Genomic DNA, 25,067 nt, shown 5'->3' on the forward strand with positions numbered 1-25,067 from the left:
GTTGGAGATGCTCTTAGTGACTGCTGCATTGTTGTCAGCAACTACACTACATTACTGTGCCAGCGGCAACTGACGAGGAACAGGAAGTGGGAGAGGAAGCAGCGGACGGCGGAGCCCAGCCCAGCCCAGCACGTCGCGACGAGGCCCAAGGGACTGCTACGGCCCAATGCGAGAACCACCGACCCAGAATGGGTCAAGTAGCATCTGAGTGTAGGGGAAGGACATGAACAGAATTCTGTACTAAAACACTCGAACTATCTGAATCAAGATCACGCCCTCGCCTCTCCTCCTCGTTTCGTTCCCATTTTTCCAAGCTCTCCTGCTCCCCTCCGGATCGCTAAAACAAAATCCTTGTACCAAAAGCGCACCTGCGCTCGACACTGTCGACAGGCAGGTACCCTGTCGCCGCACCGCGGTGGCGTGATGGCATCTGATCTTGAGTGAGCAGAGAGTGCAGACCGCGTGAATCTCGTGACGGTGTCACGGTGTGACGCTAAGCTAGATACTAGCGCTAGTGCGCTACCAACTCTCTTGGCCGAGACACACAGACAGACAGACAGACACGAGGTGTCGAGGTCTTACCAAACACACACAAACCTCCCGGGCCTCTCCTATAAATAGGCCACCCCACCACCAAACACACAAAAGAGACCCGGGCAGGACGACACAGGCAGAGCCGCCGGCCCTCGCTTGGTGGTGGGGTCTAGTTTCTTTCTCGCCTCTGCCTGTGCCTGCTGGTGGTAAGTAATAACAGCGACACGGTACCCACGCGCGGCGGCGGCGGCGGCGGCGGCGACGAAGACGAAGACGAAGACGACATGACCGTCGGCGACGACGCGGCGGCGCCGGGGCGCGGGCAGACGGTGTGCGTGACCGGCGCCGGCGGCTACGTCGGGTCGTGGATCGTCAAGCTCCTGCTCGAGCGGGGCTACGCCGTCCGCGGCACCGTGCGCAACCCTGGTAACGTCGTCGTAGATCTGTCGTCCGGCGCGCCGGTCGTTATTGTTGTTGCTGCTGACAGGCCGCTGGGTGGTCGTTGGAGGCAGACGACGCGAAGAACGCGCACCTGCTGGCGCTCCCCGGCGCGGCGGAGCGGCTGGCGCTGTGCAAGGCCGACCTGCTCGACTACGGCGCGCTGCGGGCGGCCGTCGCCGGCTGCCACGGCGTCTTCCACGCCGCGTCGCCGGTCACCGACGACCCGGTACGGACGCCCGCGTAACCTATACTACTGCTCTCTGGTGCTTGGTCGAATACACGGATAGGGATCGATCGGTCGGTCACGTTGTCACGGTACGTATGTCACGTTTCTCCTGTGGCCTGTACGGTGACGTCGTTTCTCCTCTACTGCTGCCGCAGTAGTAGGGACCAGCAAACGGCTAACTTTGGTAACCGCGATCACTGGCTGAATTGTTTTCAAAAATAGTAATAAACGCTGCATGAAATCGGTCTAAAACCCTTCGTCCGAAACTTTTTAGCAGAACATGCGAATTTTTTTCTTCAAATATGTAGCTACGTATATGCGAGGTAACGGATCGTGGAAGATAATTTTTTTCCCCATAAAACACATCAATCTAAGTGTGTTTGGACGAAAGGTCCAGATTGATTTTGTACATATTTCATGAAAGTGGTTTTATGAGCAAGAGATACGTTTGTGTAGTAATAAAGGTAGCAGAGTGTTTGTGAGATGGTACAAATTAAAAGGATTGCGTAATAAATAAATGCATGCGCGAAATCCACCTTCTGGAGGCAGATGGGAGTGGGACGACCGTTTGCGATTAGGCCCACTCGTCAGTGGCTTTTGCTTGCGTCCTCGCCGCGCGCGTTTTGTTTACTCACACGGCAAGTCGGTAACGGCACGGCTAGCTGGCCGGCAGCTGGCGTGCATGGGCAGCTCAGACGAGTCATTAATTGGTCATAGCGGCCGGCGGTTTCATTTTCCGGTTGCATGGCATGCAGGAGGAGATGGTGGAGCCGGCGGTGCGGGGGACGCGGTACGTCATCGACGCGGCGGCCGAGTCCGGCACGGTCCGCCGCGTCGTCCTGACGTCGTCGATCGGCGCGGTGGCCATGGACCCCCGCCGCGAGCCGGACGCCGTCGTCGACGAGTCGTGCTGGAGCGACCTCGACTTCTGCAAGAAGACCAAGGTACGTACGTGCAGTCGTCCTCGTCGTCGTACGCTCGTGCGCCGCGCGCGCTTGCATTGAGTGTTCTCTTCTCCTGCTGGTTGCACATGCCGCCCCTCGCTCGCTACATCTACATGCGTGTGCAGAACTGGTACTGCTACGGCAAGGCTGCGGCGGAGCGGGCGGCGTGGGAGGCGGCGGCGGCGCGCGGGGTGGACCTGGTGGTGGTGGTGCCGGTGCTGGTGCAGGGCCCGGCGCTGCAGCCGTCGGTGAACGCCAGCCTGATGCACGTGCTCAAGTACCTGAACGGGTCCGCCAAGACGTACGCCAACGCGGTGCAGGCGTACGTGCACGTCCGCGACGCCGCCGACGCGCACGTCCGCGTCTTCGAGGCGCCCCGCGCCGCCGGCCGCTACATCTGCGCCGACGCCGTGCTCCACCGCGAGGACGTCGTCCGCACCCTCCGCAAGTCCTTCCCGGGCTACCCCGTCCCGGAGAGGTCAGTGTCCGTCGAAGCTGGCTGGCTGGCTGGCACGCGTGTGTCTCTCTCTGTGTATTTCTTTCGCGTTTCAGAATTCGAAACCACCATTGATAACTTTTGTGGTTCCCTGGATTAATTGCATGGCGGGGCGGCAGGTGCTCTGACGAGGTGAACCCGAGGAAGCAGCCGTACAAGATCTCCAACCAGCGGCTGAGGGAGCTGGGCCTGGAGTTCACCCCGGCGGCGCAGGCGCTGTACGACACCGTCGTGTGCTTCCAGGAGAAGGGCATCCTCCCTCTCCCTGTCCCCGCCCCAACGCCGGCGTCACCGGACGCCTGAGCTAGCTGATGAGCTGGCCCAGAACCAACGAAGAAACATGTTTGGCACGCAAACCGCTATTATAACAGTCGCTGCTTCGATCATTCTGCCGCTAGAGATAGAATGTGGAGTGTGTGCTACTCGTTGTGGGCGTAAGAGTGTCAGAAGAGTGCAGCAGTAACTATATCGATGCGACTTTTTATATGTTGCTATATCATGTGTGACAATCTCCTAATAATAAATATATGGAGTATCGTCGTCCTACGTTTTTGTGGCTATGTATGGTTCACCGGGCTTCTTGCCGGTGACAATTGTCTGAAAAAAACAAACACAGAAACGAGAGTGCTTCTTGGAATGCCTAAACTATATTAGCATTAGTTTTGGGGGAATTTCCTACACATGGCATTATTTTTCGTTGTGGTGAACAATAACTACAAAACGCGAACTGAATTGATGAGCATGCCTCGGTGTTTAGGCTTATTGTGGTAGAACATACTCACTCAAGTTTATCTGGTCGCCTTTTCGACTTGACAGGATGTTTAAACTTTTAAATTTTATTTTAGAATTTGAAAGTATTATTCTTCGTTGGTGAGTTGGTGACGACTGACGACGACTTCATCAATATTAGACATGGCATACCGGCCATAGCAAGACTATTCACATGGCATACTGCCTGGTAAGACAGAATCTATCTATAGATTGAACAAATCCTGCAGATCCATGCATGTCACAAGCTTCTTGATCAGCCTCTAGGCTCTAGCTGTGCCTTCAAAGGCTCAAACTGTCGTGGATTTCAGTATACGTGTACGGATTACTGGTTACTTCATTCGTCTAAAGAATTGGTGAACGGCGTCGGTAAACGAGACTTGTCACAAACCATTAGGGCATCGGTGACAGTAAAAGGCTAGTTACAAGTTAGTATTATTTTTTAAAACAATAAATTTATATAAATTTAAATAAATATATGATATTATTTTAGTTCAAAACTATATTTTCTCTTTTCCTTATTAAAATATAAAATAAAGTACTTTGAACTAGCTAAGTTATTGTTGGAGCTATTTATGCTCGTACACGGTACTCCCTCCGTTCTTAAATATATGACGTCGTTATTTTTTAAAAAAAACTTTAACCACCCGTTTTATTCAAAATATTTATTCGAAAATGTAAATTTTCAAGTCATATTCCAAACAATCTTAAACGATAAAACAAATCATAATAAAATAAATGATAATTTACAATTTTTTAATAAAACGACTGGTTAAAGTTTCAAAAAAGCCAACGGTATCATATATTTAAGAACGGATGTACTATATGTCTTGCTCCCTTGGAGTACTTCTTAGAATGCAGAAATTTCAGAAAAAAAAATACAGAAAATTTTATTTTCACATAAAAAACACAGAAAATCGAAAGAAAAAAAATTCACTTTTGAAACTTGAAAGGGGACTTCACGTTATCGTTTGGAGGAGGTGCTCTTTTTATAGCCCAGCGCGGACGTGGCCCATGGTTATTTCGTCGTTGGGCCTTTGTGGGCCCGTGCTCATGATGAGGAAATCCTGCCAGCGCAGCCGCCACGAGCTCGACGACTCGACCGATTAAAAAGGACACCAGCGCGGTGTGGTCAGACGCCAAGCACGTCAGCTCGTTTTCACGGGACAAATCTATCAAGAATTCATCGGTGCTACTATTAATGAGTGCAATAGAAATACTCCGGTAAGCAACAAAAATCTGCACAAATCTTTTTTATACATGTTTGAGAATATCAGCTGTACATATATGAGTATTTGGGGGGGGGGGGGGGGGGGGGGGGGGGGGGGCTGAACTACCATCATTTGCCCATGTTGTTGCGTAAACGTATCTGTGAAAGTACATGTTTTGGGTGTGTGGGCAGCTCCATCATCCATGGATCAGGTGAGCCCCAATTTACAGTCGAAGAAAGGAGACCCATTATATCTTCAGTTCAGTGAGCTGTGATCGAGTTCCAACCATACCAGCCTCCAGGATGTCTTCGTCGAACTTTGGGGGACTAGACGGCGTGCTGCTCGAGGGCGTGTGCGTGTCTGATAGGAACACATCCGAGTTGTTGTCAGACCATTCTGCGGCGGTGGCGGCGGCATCAGCATCACCAGCTTCTGCATCTCGGGGGATTTCTGGATTGGGTTCGACTTTGGTGTCATCCACTTCGTGTTCCTCCTGTGCAGATGTATCATTGGAGAGTTGACCTCCTTGAAAGTTCGGTCCAGAACCAGAAGCCTCAGGTTCTGGAGAAGAATGCACACTGGCAAGAGAAGAATGGTTTTCAGCAGGTTCTATGTGATGAATCTGGACAGTTCTGCTGCTGTTTCCAGCTGATGCGCTGCTGGTTCCTGTTTCCTCTAGAGGTATTTTTTCGAAGCCATCGTGTTCTGTCTGTAATCCCTTCTGTTTTGAATCTTCGTTTGTGATGTGAACGCTTTTGCTTGACCATTCCAGATGGCTGAAGGCATCACCAACCTTGGAAAGGCTTTCTTTCTCCTCGCTAGATAACCCTGATTTGTGAACTGCTGTGCCTATTTCCATATCAGAAAATATAACCTACAATTATCAGGAAAACATTATGTGTAAGTAACTGTATACAAAGGTGAAATGGCACAGGCAATTTAACACAATAAAATGCAAAAATTATCCAATTACCTCAACTCTGAAGTCCACAGGAAACCGGTGTTTTGTGTCCCACAGAATATCAATCTCGTTCCTATCAAGTACCAACAAGTTGTCTTCAATAAAAGCTGTGCTAAACATGGCTCTGAACATCATAACTTCATGTTCAAAGTCCTCATCCAGACTAACACACTCAATCACAATGTCTCCTTGAACAGGACAATGAACATTAACCTTGATTATCTCACAGTCTTCCTGAATTTGCAAATGAGAACAGTTTAATATGCAAACAAGCTTGAAGATATCTTAAGATACCCAATAAACACATTTAAATCAAATATACACCTACTGTACCAAATGGAAATGAAAAAGGAAATGGGAACCTGATATAAATAAAATAAACAATGAAGGTTAAGTGCTTTGAAGTTTGGACTTATTCATAATCTACTAGAAAATGGATTGAATTCAACCTGTAAGCTTGTAGGTATATTTCAAATAGATCAGTACAATTTTTAAATATTGAACCACTGAAATATCACAGACATACAGTAAGACACCAATCCGATAATGACAAAAATTATACCTGTGTATAGAGCTGGACAAAATCACTTGTCTTTGGGGTCAAAAAGAGAAGTTTAGTACCCCTGTCATTAGGTGCAAGGGGATCTAGGCCATAAATGCGGAATATTGGTCTACATCCCCCTTGCCCATCAAAATTTGGCACCTTCCTGATTATTATACAGTTCAGATTCAGCATTCTGTCAACAGGAGGCCATGATTCTAGTGATTTGTGCCGTTTTGACACATACTTCAAATATCTCAGCTGAGAAGGCACTGGGTCCAGTGGTGAAAAAAACTCAGCTAACCCATCAGGTGCCTGTTTGCAGACTGCCTCCAGAGCTTTCCTCTCATCATTATACCTTTTGAGGTAAACCAATAAGGCTGCCAATGCAAAAGCAAGAATTGGCCATCCACCATGTTCTGCATGTATTAGCAGAAAGTTGTCCTGGCTTAATGAGAGCCAGCTTTCACTCGATCTCAGAAAATGGTGAATCATCTCCATGGTGAGCAAGGGGCACCCTTCATAGTTACGTGGGTAACCCATCACAGACATGTCATAGTATGAGAAAATGCTGGCAATTTGATTGTCCTTCTTGCTTCCCTCAAAGTTGAATACCATGAATGAGTCGATAGAGTGGCGGCCAAGTAGCTGTTTTAAAATTCCTCCAATGTATGGCATTAGCTCGTCTTCTTCCAACAAATCCGTGGAGTAACAGTGGTCAAATACTGTAAAGTAAGGAAGCAATCAAATCGGCATCAGAAACAGAGAGCATTTTTTAATTAGAAACTAGAGTTATAAACAATGTACAAAGCATGCCAGTTGAATGTTTCCATAAGCATGTTTGGAACAAAGTTCCCTTCAATTTGAAGTGTCCTTGACTCCAATAATATGAATGCATACGTAGGAAAGAAAATGTAGTAGCCTAGTGGGTACTACCGAAGGTACACAAGTTGATGTCAAATGGGGAAACAAATTTTGTGTGTGTGTGGGGTGGGGGGGGGGGGGGATTTAGTTAGAATCACTAACAGTAACAAAGGCTTTTAGTTCCAAGCAAATTGGGGTAGACTAGAGTTACTTCAGGCACATGGATGGTTGTTTTCCTTGCACTCCTACTCAAGGCTAAATATTTGGGTATATTACATATCCTTTCAAGTCTCCTTTTACTACCTCTTTTTATATCAACTTCGGACTTTCCTTGTCTCTCTTCCCATTGCTATCACGTCTTATGATCCTACTACATGTCTCTAGAGGTCTTTGTTAGACATGTCCAAATCATCTCAACCGATGTTATACAAGTTTTTTATTCAATTGGTGCTACCCATAGCATGTCACGTATATCATCATTCCGGACTCGACCCTTATTATATGGCTATAAATCCAATACAATGTATGTATTTTCTCAACAATTACCTGCTAAACATGTCTTTTCGTAAGCCAACATTATGCACCATACAACATAGCAAGTCTAATCGTCGTCTTATAAAACCTGCCTTTAGCTTCTGCTCTGGTACCCTCTTATCACATAGAACGTCATATGCTTGATGCTACTTCATCCACCCTACTTTGATTCCATGGCTAACATCTTCATCAATATTTTCGTCTCTCTGTAGCGTTGATCCAAAATACCGAAAGTATCCTTACTAGGCACTACTTGACCTTCCAAACTAACATCTCATTCCTCATGTGTAGTAGAGCCGACACCACATCTCATATATTTGGTTTTAGTTCTACTGAGTCTAAAACCTTTGGAACTCAAGAGTCTCCAACCACAACTCTATTTTCCTATTTAATCATGTCCGACTTTCTTCAACTAGCACTACATCGTCCGCAAAAAAAGCATGCACAAAGGGATATCCCCTTGTATGTCCTTTGTGACCTCATCCATCACAAAGAGACAGGGGTTCAAAACTGATCCTTAATATAGTCCTATTAAAATCGGAAAGTCGTTCGTGTCTCCATCACTTATTCGAACACTAGTCGCAAGATTGTTGTACATGTATTTAATGAGTCTAACGTACTTCGTTAGAACTTTATGTTTGTCCAAAGACCACCACGTAACATTCATTGGTATTTTGTCATAAGCCTTATCCAAGTCAATGAAAACCATGTGTAAATCCTCTTCTGCTCCCTATATTGCTCCATCACTTGTCTTATTAAGAAACTGACTTTCATGGTTCACCTTACGGGTATGAAACCAAATTGGTGCATAGAGATCATTGATATTTCTCTCAAACCATGCTCGATAACTCTCTCTCGTATCTTCATAGTATGGCTTACCAACTTAGTTCTCCAGTAATTAGTCCAACTTTGAATATCTCTCTTATTCTTGTAGATTGGTATCAATATACTTCTCTTCCACTAGTTAGGCATCTTTTTTGACCGGAAGATATGGTTGGATAACTTGGTTAGGCATAGGGCATGTTTGGGACAACTTTTTTCTGAAGACCTTTTTTGAGAATTTGAATTCCTGGATAATCTAGCTGTTACGAGAATCTAGATATCACGGGGCTTGCGTGCGGAAGATGAAGGGGATTTATCCTGCCGCGACGACTCGGCGAATTATACATTCACGTTGATTTGGACGATTCTCACAGAAGCAGACCGAGAAACAAACATTTGACTACTAGAAGATGATTCTGACGACCAAAATCTGACCAAAAGCCGAAACAAACAGGCCCACTATGGCTATGTCCCCGATGCATCTCCATGCCTCAAATGGGATACCATCAGGGCCCATCGTCGTACCTGTTTCATCCTTTTCAATGCTTCTCTAACCTCAGATTCTTGGATCCTACACATAAAGCGCCTATTGGTGTCATCAAAAGGGCCATTCAACTGAAAGGTTGCGTCCTTAATCTCCCCATTGAATAATTTGTCAAAATATTCTCGCCATCTATGTCTGATCTCATACTCCTTCACTAAGAGATGCTCTGTTTTATTCTTAATGCATTTAACTTGGTTGAAGTCTCTTATCTTCCTCTCACGAACCCTAGCCATCCTATATATATCATTCTCTCCTTCCTTCGTACTCAACCATTTGCCACACTTACAGCTTACTTTACAGTCTTCTTTGCTAACTTGTACTTCTCTACGTTGTACATACTCATGTCATGGTACAAAAACAAGGGCGGACCCAAGTAGGGTCGAGTGAGGGCACATGCCCTGCTCATTTCTTTGTTCTAAGTACTAGAGTCTAGATTTTCACCATGAGGTCCCCTGCTCAGTCCAATTTAAATGCCCCTGCTCTGGTATTTTGGTGTTCGTCCTTACAAGTATGCCCTCAGTCATATTTTGTCTTGGGTCCACCCCTAGGTACAAATGTCTACGACATCATTTATTATCCTTAATATCCCTTTAGACTTTCTCGTTCCACCATCGACTATCTTTAGCTTCGACTTCACTCTTTTTGGTTGCTCCACGCACCTTTGAGACCACCTTCTGAATGCAGGTTGTCATCTTCTTCCATATGTTGTTTGTGTCATCTTGATCCTTCCAAGTGCCATCTTTGACAGCTCTTTCCTTGAAGACTTTTGATGTCTCTCATTTCAGTTTCCACCACTTTGTTCTCGTAATCTTGGCTTGTTTATCACTGCGGGCACGCACCTGAAAACGAAAGACTGCCACCACAAGCTTATGTTGAGAGACAACATACTCTTGAAGTACCACCTTGCTATCCAAGCAGGTACCTTGCAATCCAAGCATACTCGTTTATCCTCTCCTCTTGTGAGGATAAAGTCAAATTGATTATAGTTTTGTCACTACTATAGGTCATTAAATCTGATTTTCTCGTTCTAAACTAAGTGTTGTCTATCAATAGGTCAAAAGCTACGCAATGTCCAAAACATTGAACATGAGATCTTCAAGCTTTGAAGATTGCCATTTCCCATATATGTATATATGAACAAATGTACATCTGATCGCATCCATTCTCCAATTGAAAAATCAGAAGATGCATCCCATTCCATGCTCGAGGCATGAATAAATTAAATTTGTGTCATATTATATGCTAGATCCCCTTAACAGCGAGAAACAATAACACCACAATGGAAACAGTCGCTCTCCAAAACGAAGACGTGATACTTCATTATTATTATTTTTTGAAAAAAAAAAAGACACTGGCAACGTGATAGCCAACTACTACGCTGGGTCAATCCCGTGTCCCTATTTTGGTCAAGCTCATAATCTAGAAACAACTAAGGAATCGCCTTTCCGCACCCTTCGTGAAGTCAACACACAAACCCAACCCACCGGCACAAAGCCGCAAAGTCTGGGCAAAGCTATCCCACTCTGCAAGTGCAAGCAAATCTGCGCCTCGAGATCAACACGAACTCACCTTCCCTTTGTTTTCGTAATATAATTCACCCCCTCCACCCCTCGAGAAATGGGGAGTAAAGCGAGAAGCGGCGCGTACGAGTGAGTCGTATGGGCAAGATTCTCGGTGCCGCGGGACGCGTTACTTCCAAGAAACCCCCGACGAACAGGTCCAACAAAGAAGCCCAGCGCGAGCGAGCAGGTTCGCACAAACGCACCCAGCTAAAATAGCAAGATTACCGAGTACTGGGCCAAGAAAGCGAACGCACCGAGGATGTTGCCGGAGATCTCGACGAGCCCATCGGGCGGCCGCCGGTAAAACAGCCGCCGGAACAGGGACATCCGCCCGGCCGCCGACGCAGGAACCGGACAGAGAACGCGCCGCCCCGCCGGGTAGCCGAACCTTGTGGGGGAGGAGGAGTCGGGCAGGGAGGAGACGTTACGAGCAGTAGAGCCGGTGGTGGCGATATATCGGGGAGGAGGGACGGATGGAGGTGGTGCTGGTGGCAGCAAGGAGGGCAACTCCGCGCCGGTGGATTTGTTTTCTCGGAGGTTTTTGGTGGTTTGGACGTTTGGTTTGTTTAACGGGTCGTCGTAGGCGCGTGCGTGCGACCGCTGTAGCACGATCACGAGCCCCTGCGCGGCGACGAATGGTTCCATCGTGGAACGGGCCCGGGCTGGCTGCTTCCTACCCTTCTGAAAAAGAGAGAGCAAAAGTTGGAACCGTGTTTCAAAATTTGAACTTTGATTGCATTTTATTATTCTTCTTTCATCTTAAATTCAAACACCTTCATTTATCTCCTTGTGTATTTTCATCGTTTTTTTCTTTTCTCCATTTTCTTCTTGTATGATACTTATTAATAGTTATCTACTTTATCCTCCCGACTATAAAACTATATCAAGCCGTTCGGCTGTGATTTTTTTTTGTGCTGTCGCTACAGGTTGCTACTTCTTTTGTGAGACGGTCTAATGTTCCGTAATTGTAGATGTAAGACAGCTAAAAGCATCTCTAAGGGCTAGTTTGGCAATCACAAAACCGGAGGGGATTGGAGGGGCTAAATTCCCCTTCTTATTCAAATTGAATAAGAAGGGGAATATAGCCACTCCAATCCTCTCCGGGTTTATAGTTTTCAAACTAGCCCTAATAGTTATGTAAATAACTCCCTAGATATAAATTTAAGAAGTTTTCGGGGGAAAAGCCTTGAAAAGCCTTCTCTAACAGTTATGTAAAATAGATCCTTAAATTTATAAACTCACTACAAAACTCAATTTCATCCCTACATTTACTAACTCAAATTCAAAGGGGGTTGCAAACTCTCTTTACGCTCATTTGATAAAGCTTAAAGCAATGATGAGCATCATAGACTAATAGTATGCGAATAGACTCAAGTATAGTTATAAGAGCAAAAGTTTCCTCAAAATCCAAACACATGACTTGGGCATATACTATTGCCACAAGTTTCGTCTTGTTTCTTGTCACCACCTCGAACTTGTCTTGTTTGTTGCGGAACACCCACTTAGTTCCCACAACATTTTTGTCGGCGTTTCGAGACCGGGGGGTCCCTAAGCCGACGAGTGAGTGTGCCGCGTGCCCCAGCCCAGATGGGTCGAGCGCGTGGGCGAGCGCGAAGGGGGGAAAGGAGCGAGGAGGCCGGAGTCCGGCGAGAGAGAGGTGGGAATCCCGCGGCCTTCGTGTTCATCCCGCGCCCAGGTCGGGTGCGCTTGCAGTAGGGGGTTACAAGCGTCCACGCGGGTGAGGGAAGCGAGCGGCCCCAAGAGAGCGCCTGTCCCCGTCCTCGTCCCCGCGCGGCCAACCTTTTTTAAGAAGGCCCTTGTCGGGGACCATAATTAGGGGTACCCTCAAGACGCCTAATTCTCAGCTGGTAACCCCCATCAGCATAAAGCTGCAAAGGCCTGATGGGTACGATTAAGTCAGGGATCAGTCCACACGAGTGACTCGATCACGCTTCACCCGAGCCTAGCCTCGGCCAAGGGCAGCCGACCTCGAGAGACTTCCATCTCGCCCGAGGCCCCCCTTTTTACGGCGGACACATCACCGGCTCGCCCGAGGCCTTGGCTTCGCTCAGAAGCAACCCTGACTAAATCGCCACACCGACTGACCGAGTTGCAGGAGCATTTAACGCAAAGGTGGCCTGACACCTTTATCCTGACACGCCCCCCCCCCCCCCCGGCAGAGCCGACGTGACCGCCGTCACTCCACCGCTCCACTGACCAGTCTGACAGAAGGACAGCGCCGCCTGCGCCACTCCGACTGCGGTGCCACTCGACAGAGTGAGTCTGACAGACAGTCAGGCCTTGCCAAAGGCGCCACGGCGAACTCCGCTCCGCCCGACCCCAGGGCTCGGACTCGGGCTAAGACCCGGAAGACGGCGAACTCCGCTCCGCCCGACCCCAGGGCTCGGACTCGGGCTAAGACCCGGAAGACGGCGAACTCCGCTCCGCCCGACCCCAGGGCTCGGACTCGGGCTAAGACCCGGAAGACGACGAAACTCCGCCTCGCCCGACCCCAGGGCTCGGACTCCGCCCTGGCCTCGGCCGAACGACCTCCGCCTCGCCCGACCCCATGGCTCGGACTCGGCCTCGGCAACAGAAGACAGACTCAACCTCGGCTTCGGAGGAGCCCCCACGTCACCCTGCCTAGGGCACAGACCCGCCACGTCAACAGGAAGTGCCATCATCGTCCTACCCCGAATCGACTCGGGTCACGGAGAACAAGACCGGCGTCCCATCCGGCCAGCCCCGCCGGATGGGCAATGATGGCGCTCCACAAGCTCTGTGACGACAGCGGTCCCCAGCTCTCTTACGGAAGCAGGGCGACGTCAGCAAGGACTCGACCGCTCCAACAGCTGTCCCTCCGCCAGGCTCCGTCGCACCTCCGACAGCCACGACATCACGCCAGCAAGGTGCCAAGACCTCTCCGGCTACCACATTGGCATGTACCTAGGGCGCTAGCTCTCTCTCCGCTAGACACGTAGCACTCTGCTACACCCCCCATTGTACACCTGGATCCTCTCCTTACGACTATAAAAGGGAGGACCAGGGCCTTCTTAGAAAAGGTTGGCCGCGCGGGACCGAGGACGGGACATGCGCTCTCTTGGGGCCGCTCGCTTCCCTCACCCGCGTGGACGCTTGTAACCCCCCTACTGCAAGCGCACCCGACCTGGGCGCGGGACGAACACGAAGGCCGCGGGACTTCCACCTCTCTCACGCTCGACTCCGGCCACCTCGCCTCTCCCCCCTTCGCGCTCGCCCACGCGCTCGACCCATCTGGGCTGGGGCACGCAGCACACTCACTCGTCGGCTTTGGGACCCCACTATCTCGAAACGCCGACAGTTGGCGCGCCGGGTAGGGGCCTGCTGCGTGCTGACGAACAGCTCCCCGTCAAGCTCCAGATGGGCAGTCTCCAGCAACCTCTCCGGCCTGGGGCGGTGCTTCGTTTCGGGACTCTTGAGTTCATGTCCTTCGACGGCAGCTACGACATGATACTTCTTCCACCGCCGCGCGACAACGACAATGGCGGCCGACAACCCGCCCGCCGGCGGCGGAATCGACGACATCTTCCCCGCGTGGTGGAAGAGCAACATTCGAGCTCGCTCCGTTCTCTCCCCCGCCAACGGAGGAGGAGGCGGGGCCATCAAGGCCAAGCGGGAGGCCGCGCTTCGTTGGCCGTCGAGCGAATCGACGCCCCCGACGCCCCGACGGAAGGCACGCCGGACGTCGACCTCGCGTTCAAGACGAAGGCAAGCGCCGTCCCCCCGCGACACGCTGACCCCGAGCAAGAAGACGACGCCGGCGCGCTCGCGGAAAGCCTGCAGGACGTCACCCTCGTACCTGAGATGACGGTGCAACCAGTCCCCGATGTGACTACGTCGCTCCTCGTCGACCAAAAGGTACCGACTAACTCCCATCTTACGTCATTTCGACTCGGCCTCAACCCGCCAAACGACCTCGCTTTGGCGGGCGCTCTCATTGAGGCGAGTGCAACCCCACTGGGGTTTCGTATACGGTCACCTTGGGACCGGCTGACGGACGTCTCGACCTACGGGCCCTCTGGGTCTGAGGAAGATGACGATCCCAGCGTCTATTGGGATTTCTCCGGACTTGGCAACCCCAGTGCCATGCGGGACTTCATGACCGCATGTGACTACTACCTATCCGACTGTTCCGACGGAAGCCGCAGCCTTGGCGACGAGAGCTGCGGCCCAAGCCGCGAATGTTTCCACATCGAGCTAGGGGATCCCTCCGAAGGCAACCATCTCGGCATGCCAGAGGACGGTGATCTTCCTAGGCCGGTGCCTCGCGCCGACATCCCACGGGAGCTAGCTGTGGTCCCCGCTCCGGCGGGGGGTTACGACCCACAACTCGAGCAAGTCCGCGAGGCGCAGGCCAGGCTCAACGAGGGAACAGGAGCGCTTGAGCCGATCCGTCGGGACGTCGGGCAGGTATGGGCGGGCCAACCCTTGGCCGGAGAAATACGTCACCTGCCCCAAGGTCTCCAGCACCGCGTCGCCAACGATGTCAGGGTCAGGCCGTCGCCCGCATCCAGCGGGGTTGGTCAGAACCTGGCAGCCGCAGCGATGCTCCTCCGCGCGATGCCGGAGCCATCAACCACCGAGGGTCGGCGAATCCAGGGAGAGCTCAAGAATCTCCTGGAAGGCGCTGCGGCCCGACGGGCCGAGAGCACTGCCTCCCGAAGGCAAGGATATCCCTCGGAACCTCATGCCGCGGCTTCCCGATTCATGCGGGAAGCCTCGGTCTACACCGGGCGCACGCGCAACACCGCGCCTGCGGCCCCGGGCCACCTCGGCAACGAGCACCATCGACGCGACCGTCGGGCCCACCTCGACGAAAGGGTGCGCCGAGGCTACCACCCCAGGCGTGGGGGGCGCTACGACAGCGGGGAGGATCGGAGTCCCTCGCCCGAACCACCCGGTCCGCAGGCCTTCAGTCGGGCCATCCGACGGGCGGCATTCCCGACCCGGTTCCGACCCCCGACTACTATCACGAAGTACTCGGGGGAAACGAGACCGGAACTGTGGCTCGCGGACTACCGCCTTGCCTTCCAACTGGGTGGGACGGACGACGATAACCTCATCATCCGTAACCTCCCCCTGTTCCTCTCCGACACTGCTCGCGCCTGGTTGGAGCACCTGCCTCTGGGGCAGATCTCCAACTGGGACGACTTGGTCCAAGCCTTCGCTGGCAATTTCCAGGGCACATACGTGCGCCCCGGGAATTCCTGGGACCTTCGAAGCTGCCGGCAACAGCCGGGGGAGTCGCTCCGGGACTACATCCGGTGATTCTCGAAGCAGCGCACCGAGCTGCCCAACATCACCGACTCGGATGTCATCGGCGCGTTCCTCGCCGGCACCACTTGCCGCGACCTGGTGAGCAAGCTGGGTCGCAAGACCCCCACCAGGGCGAGCGAGCTGATGGACATCGCCACCAAGTTCGCCTCTGGCCAGGAGGCGGTCGAGGCTATCTTCCGAAAGGACAAGCAGCCCTAGGGCCGCCCATCGGAAGAGGCTCCCGAGGCGTCTGCTCCGCGCGGCGCCAAGAAGAAAGGCAAGAAGAAGTCGCAATCGAAACGCGACGCCGCTGACGCGGACCTTGTCGCCGCCGCCGAGTACAAGAACCCTCGGAAGCCCCCCGGAGGTGCAAACCTCTTCGACAAGATGCTCAAGGAGCCGTGCCCCTACCATCAGGGGCCTGTCAAGCACACCCTCGAGGAGTGTGTTATGCTTCGGCGTCACTTCCACAGGGTCGGGCCACCCGCCGAGGGTGGCAGGGCCCGCGACGACGACAAGAACGAAGATCACCAAGCAGGAGAGTTCCCCGAGGTCCGCGACTGCTTCATGATCTATGGAGGGCATGCGGCGAATGCCTCGGCTCGGCATCGCAAGCAAGAGCGCCGGTAGGTCTGCTCGGTGAAGGTGGCGGCGCCAGTCTACCTAGACTGGTCCGACAAGCCCATCACCTTCGACCAGGCCGACCACCCCGACCATGTGCCGAGCCCGGGGAAATACCCGCTCGTCGTCGACCCCGTTGTCGGCAATGTCAGGCTCACCAAGGTCCTGATGGATGGGGGCAGCTGCCTCAACATCATCTACGCCGAGACCCTCAAGCTCCTGCGCATCGATCTGTCCTCCGTCCGAGCAGGCGCTGCGCCCTTCCACGGGATCATCCCTGGGAAGCGCGTCCAGCCCCTCGGGCGACTCGACCTCCCCGTCTGCTTCGGGACGCCCTCCAACTTCCGAAGGGAGACCCTGACGTTCGAGGTGGTCGGGTTCCGAGGAACCTACCACGCCGTACTAGGGAGGCCATGCTACGCGAAGTTCATGGCCGTCCCCAACTACACCTACCTGAAGCTCAAGATGCCGGGCCCCAACGGGGTCATCACCATCGGCCCCACGTACAAACACGCGTTCGAATGCGACGTGGAGTGCGTGGAGTACGCCGAGGCCCTCGCCGAGTCCGAGGCCCTCATCGCTGACCTGGAGAACCTCTCCAAGGAGGTGCCAGACGTGAAGCGCCATGCCGGCAACTTCGAGCCAGCAGAGACGGTTAAGGCCGTCCCTCTTGACCCCAGTGGCGACACCACCAAGCAGGTCCGGATCGGTTCCGGGCTCGACCCCAAATAGGAAGCATTGCTCGTCGACTTTCTCCGCGCAAACGCCGACGTCTTTGCGTGGAGTCCCTCGGACATGCCCGGCATACCGAGGGATGTCGCCGAGCACTCGCTGGATATTCGGGCCGAAGCCCGACCCGTCAGGCAGTCTCTGCGCCGATTCGACGAGGAGAAGCGCAGAGTGATTGGCGAAGAGATCCACAAGCTAATGGCAGCAGGGTTCATCAAAGAGGTATTCCATCCCGAATGGCTTGCCAACCCTGTGCTTGTGAGGAAGAAATGGGGGAAATGGCGGATGTGTGTAGACTACACTGGTCTCAACAAAGCATGTCCAAAGGTTCCCTACCCTCTGCCTCGCATCGATCAAATCGTGGATTCCACCGCTGAGTGCGAAACCCTGTCCTTCCTCGATGCCTACTCAGGGTATCACCAGATCCGGATGAAAGAGTCCGACCAGCTCGCGACTTCTTTCATCACGCCGTTCGGCATGTACTGCTATGTCACCATGCCGTTCGGTTTGAGGAATGCGGGCGCGACGTACCAGCGATGCATGAACCATGTGTTCGGCGAACACATCGGTCGCACAGTCGAGGCCTACGTCGATGACATCGTAGTCAAGACAAGGAAGGCTTCCGACCTCCTCTCCGACCTTGAAGTGACATTCCGATGTCTCAAGGCGAAAGGAGTCAAGCTCAATCCTGAGAAGTGTGTCTTCGGGGTGCCCCGAGGCATGCTCCTAGGGTTCATCGTCTCCGAGCGAGGCATTGAAGCCAACCCGGAGAAGATCGTGACCATCACCAGCATGGGGCCCATCAAGGACTTAAAAGGTATACAGAGGGTCATGGGATGCCTCGCGGCCCTAAGCCGCTTCATCTCACGCCTCGGCGAAAGAGGTCTGCCTCTGTACCGCCTCTTAAGGAAGGCCGAGTGTTTCGCTTGGACCCCTGAGGCCGAGGAAGCCCTCGGCAACCTGAAGGCGCTCCTTACGAAGGCGCCTATCTTGGTGCCCCCGGCGGATGGAGAAGCCCTCTTGGTCTACGTCGCCGCGACCACTCAGGTGGTTAGCGCCGCGATTGTGGTCGAGAGGCAAGAGGAAGGGCATGCATTGCCCGTTCAGAGGTCGGTCTACTTCGTCAGCGAAGTGCTGTCCGAGACCAAGATCCGCTACCCACAAGTTCAAAAGCTGCTATATGCTGTGATCCTGACAAGGCGGAAGCTGCGACACTACTTCGAGTCTCATCCGGTAACTGTGGTGTCATCCTTCCCCCTGGGGGCTTGTTTGGGTAATCTTGGATTGGAGTGGATTGAGGTGGTATAAGGTGTATTGAAGTGTAATATGAATTAATTTCTCTTCCAATCCCTAAAATACACTTCGATCCACTTCAATCCCTCTTTATCCAAACAAGGCCTGGGGGAGATCATCCAGTGTCGAGAGGCCTCGGGCAGGATCGCAAAGTGGGCGGTGGAAATCATGGGCGAAACGATCTCGTTCGCCCCTCGGAAGACCATCAAGTCCCAGGTGTTGGCGAACTTCGTGGCCGAATGGGTTGACACCCAGTTGCCGACGGCTCCGATCCAACCGGAGCTCTGGACCATGTTTTTCGACGGGTCACTGATGAAGACAGGAGCCGGCGCGGGCCTGCTCTTCATCTCGCCCCTTGGAAAGCACCTGCGCTACGTGCTGCGCCTCCATTTCCCGGCGTCCAACAATGTGGCCGAGTACGAAGCTCTGGTCAACGGGTTGCGGATCGCCATCGAGCTAGGGGTCAGACGCCTCGACGCCCGCGGCGATTCGCAGCTCGTCATCGACCAAGTCATGAAGAACTCCCACTGCCGCGACCCGAAGATGGAGGCCTACTGCGACGAGGTTCGGCGCCTGGAAGACAAGTTCTTCGGGCTCGAGCTCAACCACATCGCTCGGCGCTACAACGAAACCGCAGACGAGCTGGCTAAAATAGCCTCGGGGCGAACGACGGTCCCCCCGGACGTCTTCTCCCGGGATCTGCATCGACCCTCTGTCAAGATCGACGACGCGCCCGAGCCCGAGGCACCCTCGGCTCAAGCCGAGGCGCCCTCAGCTCGGCCCGAGGCACCCTCGGCTCAGCCCGAGGTACCCTCGGCCCCCGAGGGCGAGGCACTGGACGTCGAGGAAGAGCAGAGCGGGGCCACGCCTGATCGAGATTGGCAGGCCCCGTACCTGCAATATCTCCATCGAGGAGAGCTACCCCCCGACCAAGTCGAGGCTCGGCGGGTAGCGCGACACGCCAAGTCGTTCGTCTTGCTGGGCGATGAAGAGGAGCTCTACCATCGCAGCCCCTCGGGCATCCTCCAGCGATGCATCTCCATCGCCGAAGGTCGGGAACTGCTGCAAGAAATACACTCGGGGGCTTGCGGCCACCACGCGGCGCCCCGAGCCCTTGTCGGGAATGCTTTCCGGCAAGGCTTCTACTGGCCAACGGCGGTGGCTGACGCCACTAGAATTGTCCGCACCTGCGAAGGGTGCCAATTCTATGCGAAGCAGACCCACCTGCCCGCTCAGGCTCTGCAGACGATACCCATCACCTGGCCCTTCGCCGTATGGGGTCTGGACCTCGTCGGTCCCTTGCAGAAGGCGCCCGGGGGCTACACGCACCTGCTGGTCGCCATCGACAAATTCTCCAAGTGGATCGAGGTCCGACCTCTGAACAGCATCAGGTCCGAGCAGGCGGTGGCATTCTTCACCAACATCATCCATCGCTTCGGGGTCCCGAACTCCATCATCACCGACAACGGCACCCAGTTCACCGGCAAAAAATTCTTGGATTTTTGCGATGATCACCATATCCGGGTGGACTGGGCCGCCGTGGCTCATCCCATGTCGAATGGGCAAGTAGAGCGTGCCAACGGCATGATTCTACAAGGGCTCAAGCCTCGGATCTACAACGACCTCAACAAGTTCGGCAAGCGGTGGATGAAGGAACTCCCCTCGGTGGTCTGGAGCCTAAGGACGACGCCGAGTCGCGCCACGGGTTTCACGCCGTTTTTCCTGGTCTACGAGGCTGAAGCTATCTTGCCCACTGACCTGGAATACGGCTCCCCGAGGACGAGGGCCTACACCGATCAAAGCAACCAAGCTAGCCGAGAAGAATCGCTGGACCAGCTGGAGGAGGCTCGGGACAGGGCCTTACTACACTCGGCGCGGTACCAGCAGTCCCTGCGACGCTACCACGCCCGAGGGGTCCGGTCCCGAGACCTCCAGGTGGGCGATCTGGTGCTTCGGCTGCGGCAAGACGCCCGAGGGAGGCACAAGCTCACGCCCCCCTGGGAAGGGCCATTCGTCATCGCCAAAATTCTGAAGCCCGGAACATACAAGCTGGCCAACAATCAAGGCGAGATCTACGACAACGCTTGGAACATCAAACAGCTACGTCGCTTCTACCCTTAAGATGTTTCCAAGTTGTTCATATACCTCGCACCTACGCAAAGTTTAGTCGTCAAGGAAGGGTCGGCCTAGCCTCGGCAAAGCCCGACCCTCCCTCGGGGGCTAAAAGGGGGGAGACCCCCTCTGCGTCGAATTTTTCCTCGAAAAAGGATCTCTTTTTAGCAGGATTACTTTTGTGCTTCTTGACTACTTCGGAAAGCGGATCCTGGAAACGACGGAGTACACGTAAGCAGCCAAGGCTGACCGAGCCGAGGGACTCCTACGCCTCCGGGATACGGATACCTCACTCATCACCTTCTGCGATAAGTAACTCGCGCTCGGATAAAGCGACTCCGTGGACCGAACAAGTCTTCACGTTCGGAAGCTCTCCTGCCGAAGCAGTCCTTCAAGCTTTCTCGACTAAGTCGGGGACAGGGCCTCATGAACGGGTGAAAGTACGCGTAAGCGGCAAGGCCGACCGAGCCGAGGGATTCCCACGCCTCTGGGATACGGATACCTCACTCGTCCCTTCCGCGAGAAGCAACTCTCGCTCACACAAACATCCCTGTTACCGACAGAGTCCAGATGCTCGAAACAAGAGGAAAAAAGACGCAGCTTCGCAAGCACGGCGAGGGTGTGTTTTCTGGCCTCGGCAGCCGCAGAAGGCACACGCTACAAGACGATCTGATCCTGCAGGCTCGGGTCTTCACGCTGAAGGGAGCCGTAGCACCCTCGGCATCGACGACGTCTTCAGCAAAGTCCGACCCAGCCTCGGACGGCGACGCGGTCCAGGGACTCCTCCGGGAATCCGGCCCGAGCAGGCGGCTCGGCCGGTTACCCCTGGGGCCTCGGCCAACCGGCTTCCAAGGGCGCCAGCCCGACCCGAGGCCTCGGCTGATCGACTTTGGCGTTGGCTCCGCTGACGGACAACACGGCTAGGCTCCGGCCAACCAGGTTCCCATTCTCGAGCCAACTCCGCCTCTGTTCATACTGATATCGCTACCCCTGGCCTCAGCTCATCGAAGGGCGGCCGAGGGGTCTCTTTAACTAAGCTAGAGGAGCCCCAGACAACAAGGCCGAACGGGCCGAGGGATTCCTACGCCTCCGGGATACGGATACCTCACTCGTCACCTTGACACGGGGCGACTCATGCTTGGTAAAGCGGTTCAGATAATCAACAGGCGAGACTTAGTGCTCGAAAATGAGGAAAAAACACGGCTCCGTGCCGAAATTACATACATGTTCAGGCCCCGACAGCCGCAATGAACAAACACACCGGCATTCGAGATGCCATTACAAACGGAACTCCGGTTCCCCCTCCGCAGGTACGAACAACCCCACTCCGAGGGGGAAGGCCTGCGGAGCAACGGAAGGCTGACGAACGGCGCGCCGTCACCTGCTCCAGCAGCGGCGACGACGACGACTTCTGCTCCGGGGGGTCGAACAGCGGCAGCACTGACCCTAGGGCGGATGCTGCTGCCAGGAGGCCCCCGCCCACGACAAAACTCGTGAGGCAAGGACGGACAGAAGGCCGTAGAGTTGGAGGTCAGTCCGTGGCCGGCCCCGGCTATCGCGTCGGCGGAAGAACCTCTTCCAGCTGCCGTGGCGGACGCCGGCGCCGCGAGCGGCTCCGAAGCCACTCGCGTCTGAAGACCGGGCACGCTGCAGCTGCCAGCGCCACGGACAACAACCGCTCCTCCCCCCCCCCCGTCACTGAGTGAAGGAGCGGGTCGCCGCCCACGCGGGGGCCGACCTCAACTCGGCGCACTCCCCTCCCCAGCCCTGGTGATGAAAATCCTTGGGGCTGAGGGAGGGGCAGAGGCCGCAGCCCGGCTCGCTTTCCCCCACCATCAAGCCGGAGGTCACCATCTCGGGTGACCGCCGGTGGAGGGGAGCAGCCGGGCTGCATGATGAAAATCCTTGAAGCCGAACGATGGCTGAGAGGTACCAACTCCCATGGGGTTGCGTTCCTCCAACGAGGAGGCGGAAAGGCGGCGGATACCCCCCATCCGGGGGCTTGGAAGATGGAAAGACACGACGCATAAGGGAGGAAGAAGACATGGTTGCCTTCTGAAAGGAGTCTCCCTCCTTTTAAAGGCAACTCTCCCTACGTGCGCCCCCAGACGCCACGGGCTGAGTCTTCTCCAACGCGCTCCAAGGCCCTCCCCTGCGACTCGGGGGCTGGGTCCCGCATGTCATGCAAACCGGCTCAGGGCAGAAGAAGCCAAACCGCCGCACGTGGTGCGCACGACCGCCCAGCGGTTACGAGTGACCCCCCACTTTTGCCCAGACCAACGGGCGGAAGGGGCGAGCAGCCATGCAGACGGCATGCAACCGCGCCAGGTGGACGCACTTCTCCGACTTCTGACACGCCAGCTTGGAAGCCCAGGCCCACGCGTCAAGCAACTGGCGCGCCAGTTGCTGCATGCAAGCGACCGCACCGCCACTTGTGCCACTGTCGCGCCTCTTCGGTGGCGGAGCCTATGCCGCGACTCGAGGCGACCCGGCACGCGACCCAGCAGCGCCAGCCTGGCGCGTTGGTCAAAGCGACCGAAAGTGGGCCGACAGTAATGGCGGTGGCAGGCGGGCGGGCGCAGCAGACACGTCGTCAGCCAGGCTCACGTCTCATCCTGGGACAGCAAGAGAGCCTCCTCCCACGGCGTGAAGACGGTGCACCCGTGACCCGTTCCTCGAACGGATCGCGCACGCGCAACGGCCGCCCCACCAACCACTCGCCCCGTCGCATTAACTCCGCGGCGGGACACGCGGCGCCTCTGGCGGGAGAAGCGCGCGACGCTTCGCCTTCGCCGTAATAACCGCGTCAAAAAGAGGTACGCCACGTCGTTCGATTTCGTTTCCTTTTCCTTTTTCCTCTTTCTCTATCTCTTGCAACAGGGACCGGGAAAGGGGGATACCCCGAAAAGGATCCTTTTCCGCGAAGGAACCGGGCTCCGAGCCCCCCTACTGATCAGGGGTTCGAAGACTGGCCCTCCGAAGGGTTCAACAGTCGCCTCAGATCGCGTGGGCCCGACACCCACTACTGGTCAGGGGTTCGAAGGCCAGCCCCCCGAAGGGTTCCATGGCCGCCTCAGGCTACTCGGGCTCCGCGCCCATTACTGATCAGGGGTTCGAAGGCTGGCCCCCGAAGGGTTCACAGTCGCCTCAGACACCGAGCGAGGGATGACCAGGGGTACGTTCGATACATAACCGAGACTCGGGCTGCGCTCCCGAGGTACCCTAGGACATTTCCGAGACCAGCGGGAACAATCTTGTAATGGAATCCCATCGGAGGGAGGCATCGAGCCCTCGGACCCCGTCGCCAGGGGACCGGGTCCGGCAAATCACCCGCAGGTACTTTTGGGCGTGCCTCTGGGCCCCTAGCCGACCCCCAACGAACGGGGCACGGACGCCCACTCGGATTACCCGCTTGCAGCTCACCGGAGACACCATGTTCGGTGCCCATCAAGGGTAACATGGCGCACTCCCCCCTCCTCCTTGCGGAAAGGCGACGTAGGGGCGTATGTAAAAAGTCGAGTCTGTCCCTGATCGACCTCTCGCCCTGTGCAGAGGCTCGGGGGCTGCTCTCGCAAAAACCGGCTTCGGCCAAACCGTTGACAGCGTCAACATACCAGCCCGAGAGCTTGGGCCCCGACCGTGCACCCGGGCTACGGCCAGTTCGCATGAGGGAACGACCAGACCAGCCGAAGCATTACGCAAGGTATTAAGACCTCGAAGGAGTGTAACCACTCCTCCGAGGCCTCGGGGGCTACACCCGGCGGGTGCGCTCGCGCGCACCCACCGGAACAAAATGCAACCGAGAAAGGCTGGTCCCCTTGCAAAAAAGTGCGACAAAAGCCTCCAAGCGAGTGCTAACACTCCCTTCGAGGCTCGGGGGCTACTGTCGGGGACCATAATTAGGGGTACCCTCAAGACGCCTAATTCTCAGCTGGTAACCCCCATCAGCATAAAGCTGCAAAGGCCTGATGGGTACGATTAAGTCAGGGATCAGTCCACACGAGTGACTCGATCACGCTTCACCCGAGCCTAGCCTCGGCCAAGGGCAGCCGACCTCGAGAGACTTCCGTCTCGCCCGAGGCCCCCCTTTTTACGGCAGACACATCACCGGCTCGCCCGAGGCCTTGGCTTCGCTCAGAAGCAACCCTGACTAAATCGCCACACCGACTGACCGAGTTGCAGGAGCATTTAACGCAAAGGTGGCCTGACACCTTTATCCTGACACGCGCCCCCCCGGCAGAGCCGACGTGACCGCCGTCACTCCACCGCTCCACTGACCAGTCTGACAGAAGGATAGCGCCGCCTGCGCCACTCCGACTGCGGTGCCACTCGACAGAGTGAGTCTGACAGACAGTCAGGCCTTGCCAAAGGCGCCACGGCGAACTCCGCTCCGCCCGACCCCAGGGCTCGGACTCGGGCTAAGACCCGGAAGACGGCGAACTCCGCTCCGCCCGACCCCAGGGCTCGGACTCGGGCTAAGACCCGGAAGACGGCGAACTCCGCTCCGCCCGGAAGACGGCGAACTCCGCTCCGCCCGACCCCAGGGCTCGGACTCGGGCTAAGACCCGG

At 54.8% G+C, this 25,067-nt stretch overlaps 2 protein-coding genes across 2 annotated transcripts; one reads left to right on the plus strand and one right to left on the minus strand.

Annotated features, from left to right (window-relative positions):
• Positions 1–653: 653 nt before the first annotated feature.
• On the plus strand, positions 654–3,186 carry LOC100382657 (Cinnamoyl-CoA reductase 1). The gene is made up of 5 exons (NM_001175381.1): positions 654–960; positions 1,047–1,201; positions 1,957–2,145; positions 2,271–2,623; positions 2,761–3,186. The coding sequence occupies exons 1-5, from the start codon at positions 819–821 to the stop codon at positions 2,942–2,944; spliced, it is 1,023 nt and encodes a 340-aa protein (NP_001168852.1). The 5' UTR covers positions 654–818; the 3' UTR covers positions 2,945–3,186.
• Positions 3,187–4,603: 1,417 nt separating this feature from the next.
• LOC103637981 (formin-like protein 6) lies at positions 4,604–11,108 on the minus strand. The gene is made up of 4 exons (XM_008660978.3): positions 10,703–11,108; positions 6,144–6,847; positions 5,594–5,815; positions 4,604–5,494 (listed from the first exon to the last, which is right to left on the minus strand). The coding sequence occupies exons 1-4, from the start codon at positions 11,091–11,093 to the stop codon at positions 4,868–4,870; spliced, it is 1,944 nt and encodes a 647-aa protein (XP_008659200.1). The 5' UTR covers positions 11,094–11,108; the 3' UTR covers positions 4,604–4,867.
• Between the last annotated feature and the right edge of the window lie 13,959 nt (positions 11,109–25,067).

This window comes from Zea mays, chromosome 9 (assembly GCF_902167145.1).
Source record: "Zea mays cultivar B73 chromosome 9, Zm-B73-REFERENCE-NAM-5.0, whole genome shotgun sequence".
NCBI classification, from domain to species: Eukaryota; Viridiplantae; Streptophyta; class Magnoliopsida; order Poales; family Poaceae; genus Zea; species Zea mays.

Coding starts and splice junctions, on each gene's coding strand:
- LOC100382657 (NM_001175381.1), top strand. CDS start 819: ATGACCGTCGGCGACGACGCGGCGGCGCCGGGGCGCGGGCAGACGGTG. Junction 1,202..1,956: donor CGCCGGTCACCGACGACCCG/GTACGGACGCCC, acceptor CATGGCATGCAG/GAGGAGATGGTGGAGCCGGC. Junction 2,146..2,270: donor ACTTCTGCAAGAAGACCAAG/GTACGTACGTGC, acceptor ATGCGTGTGCAG/AACTGGTACTGCTACGGCAA.
- LOC103637981 (XM_008660978.3), bottom strand. CDS start 11,093: ATGGAACCATTCGTCGCCGCGCAGGGGCTCGTGATCGTGCTACAGCGG. Junction 6,848..10,702: donor GATCTCCGGCAACATCCTCG/GTGCGTTCGCTT, acceptor CTTACTTTACAG/TATTTGACCACTGTTACTCC. Junction 5,495..5,593: donor CTGTGGACTTCAGAGTTGAG/GTAATTGGATAA, acceptor TGATAATTGTAG/GTTATATTTTCTGATATGGA.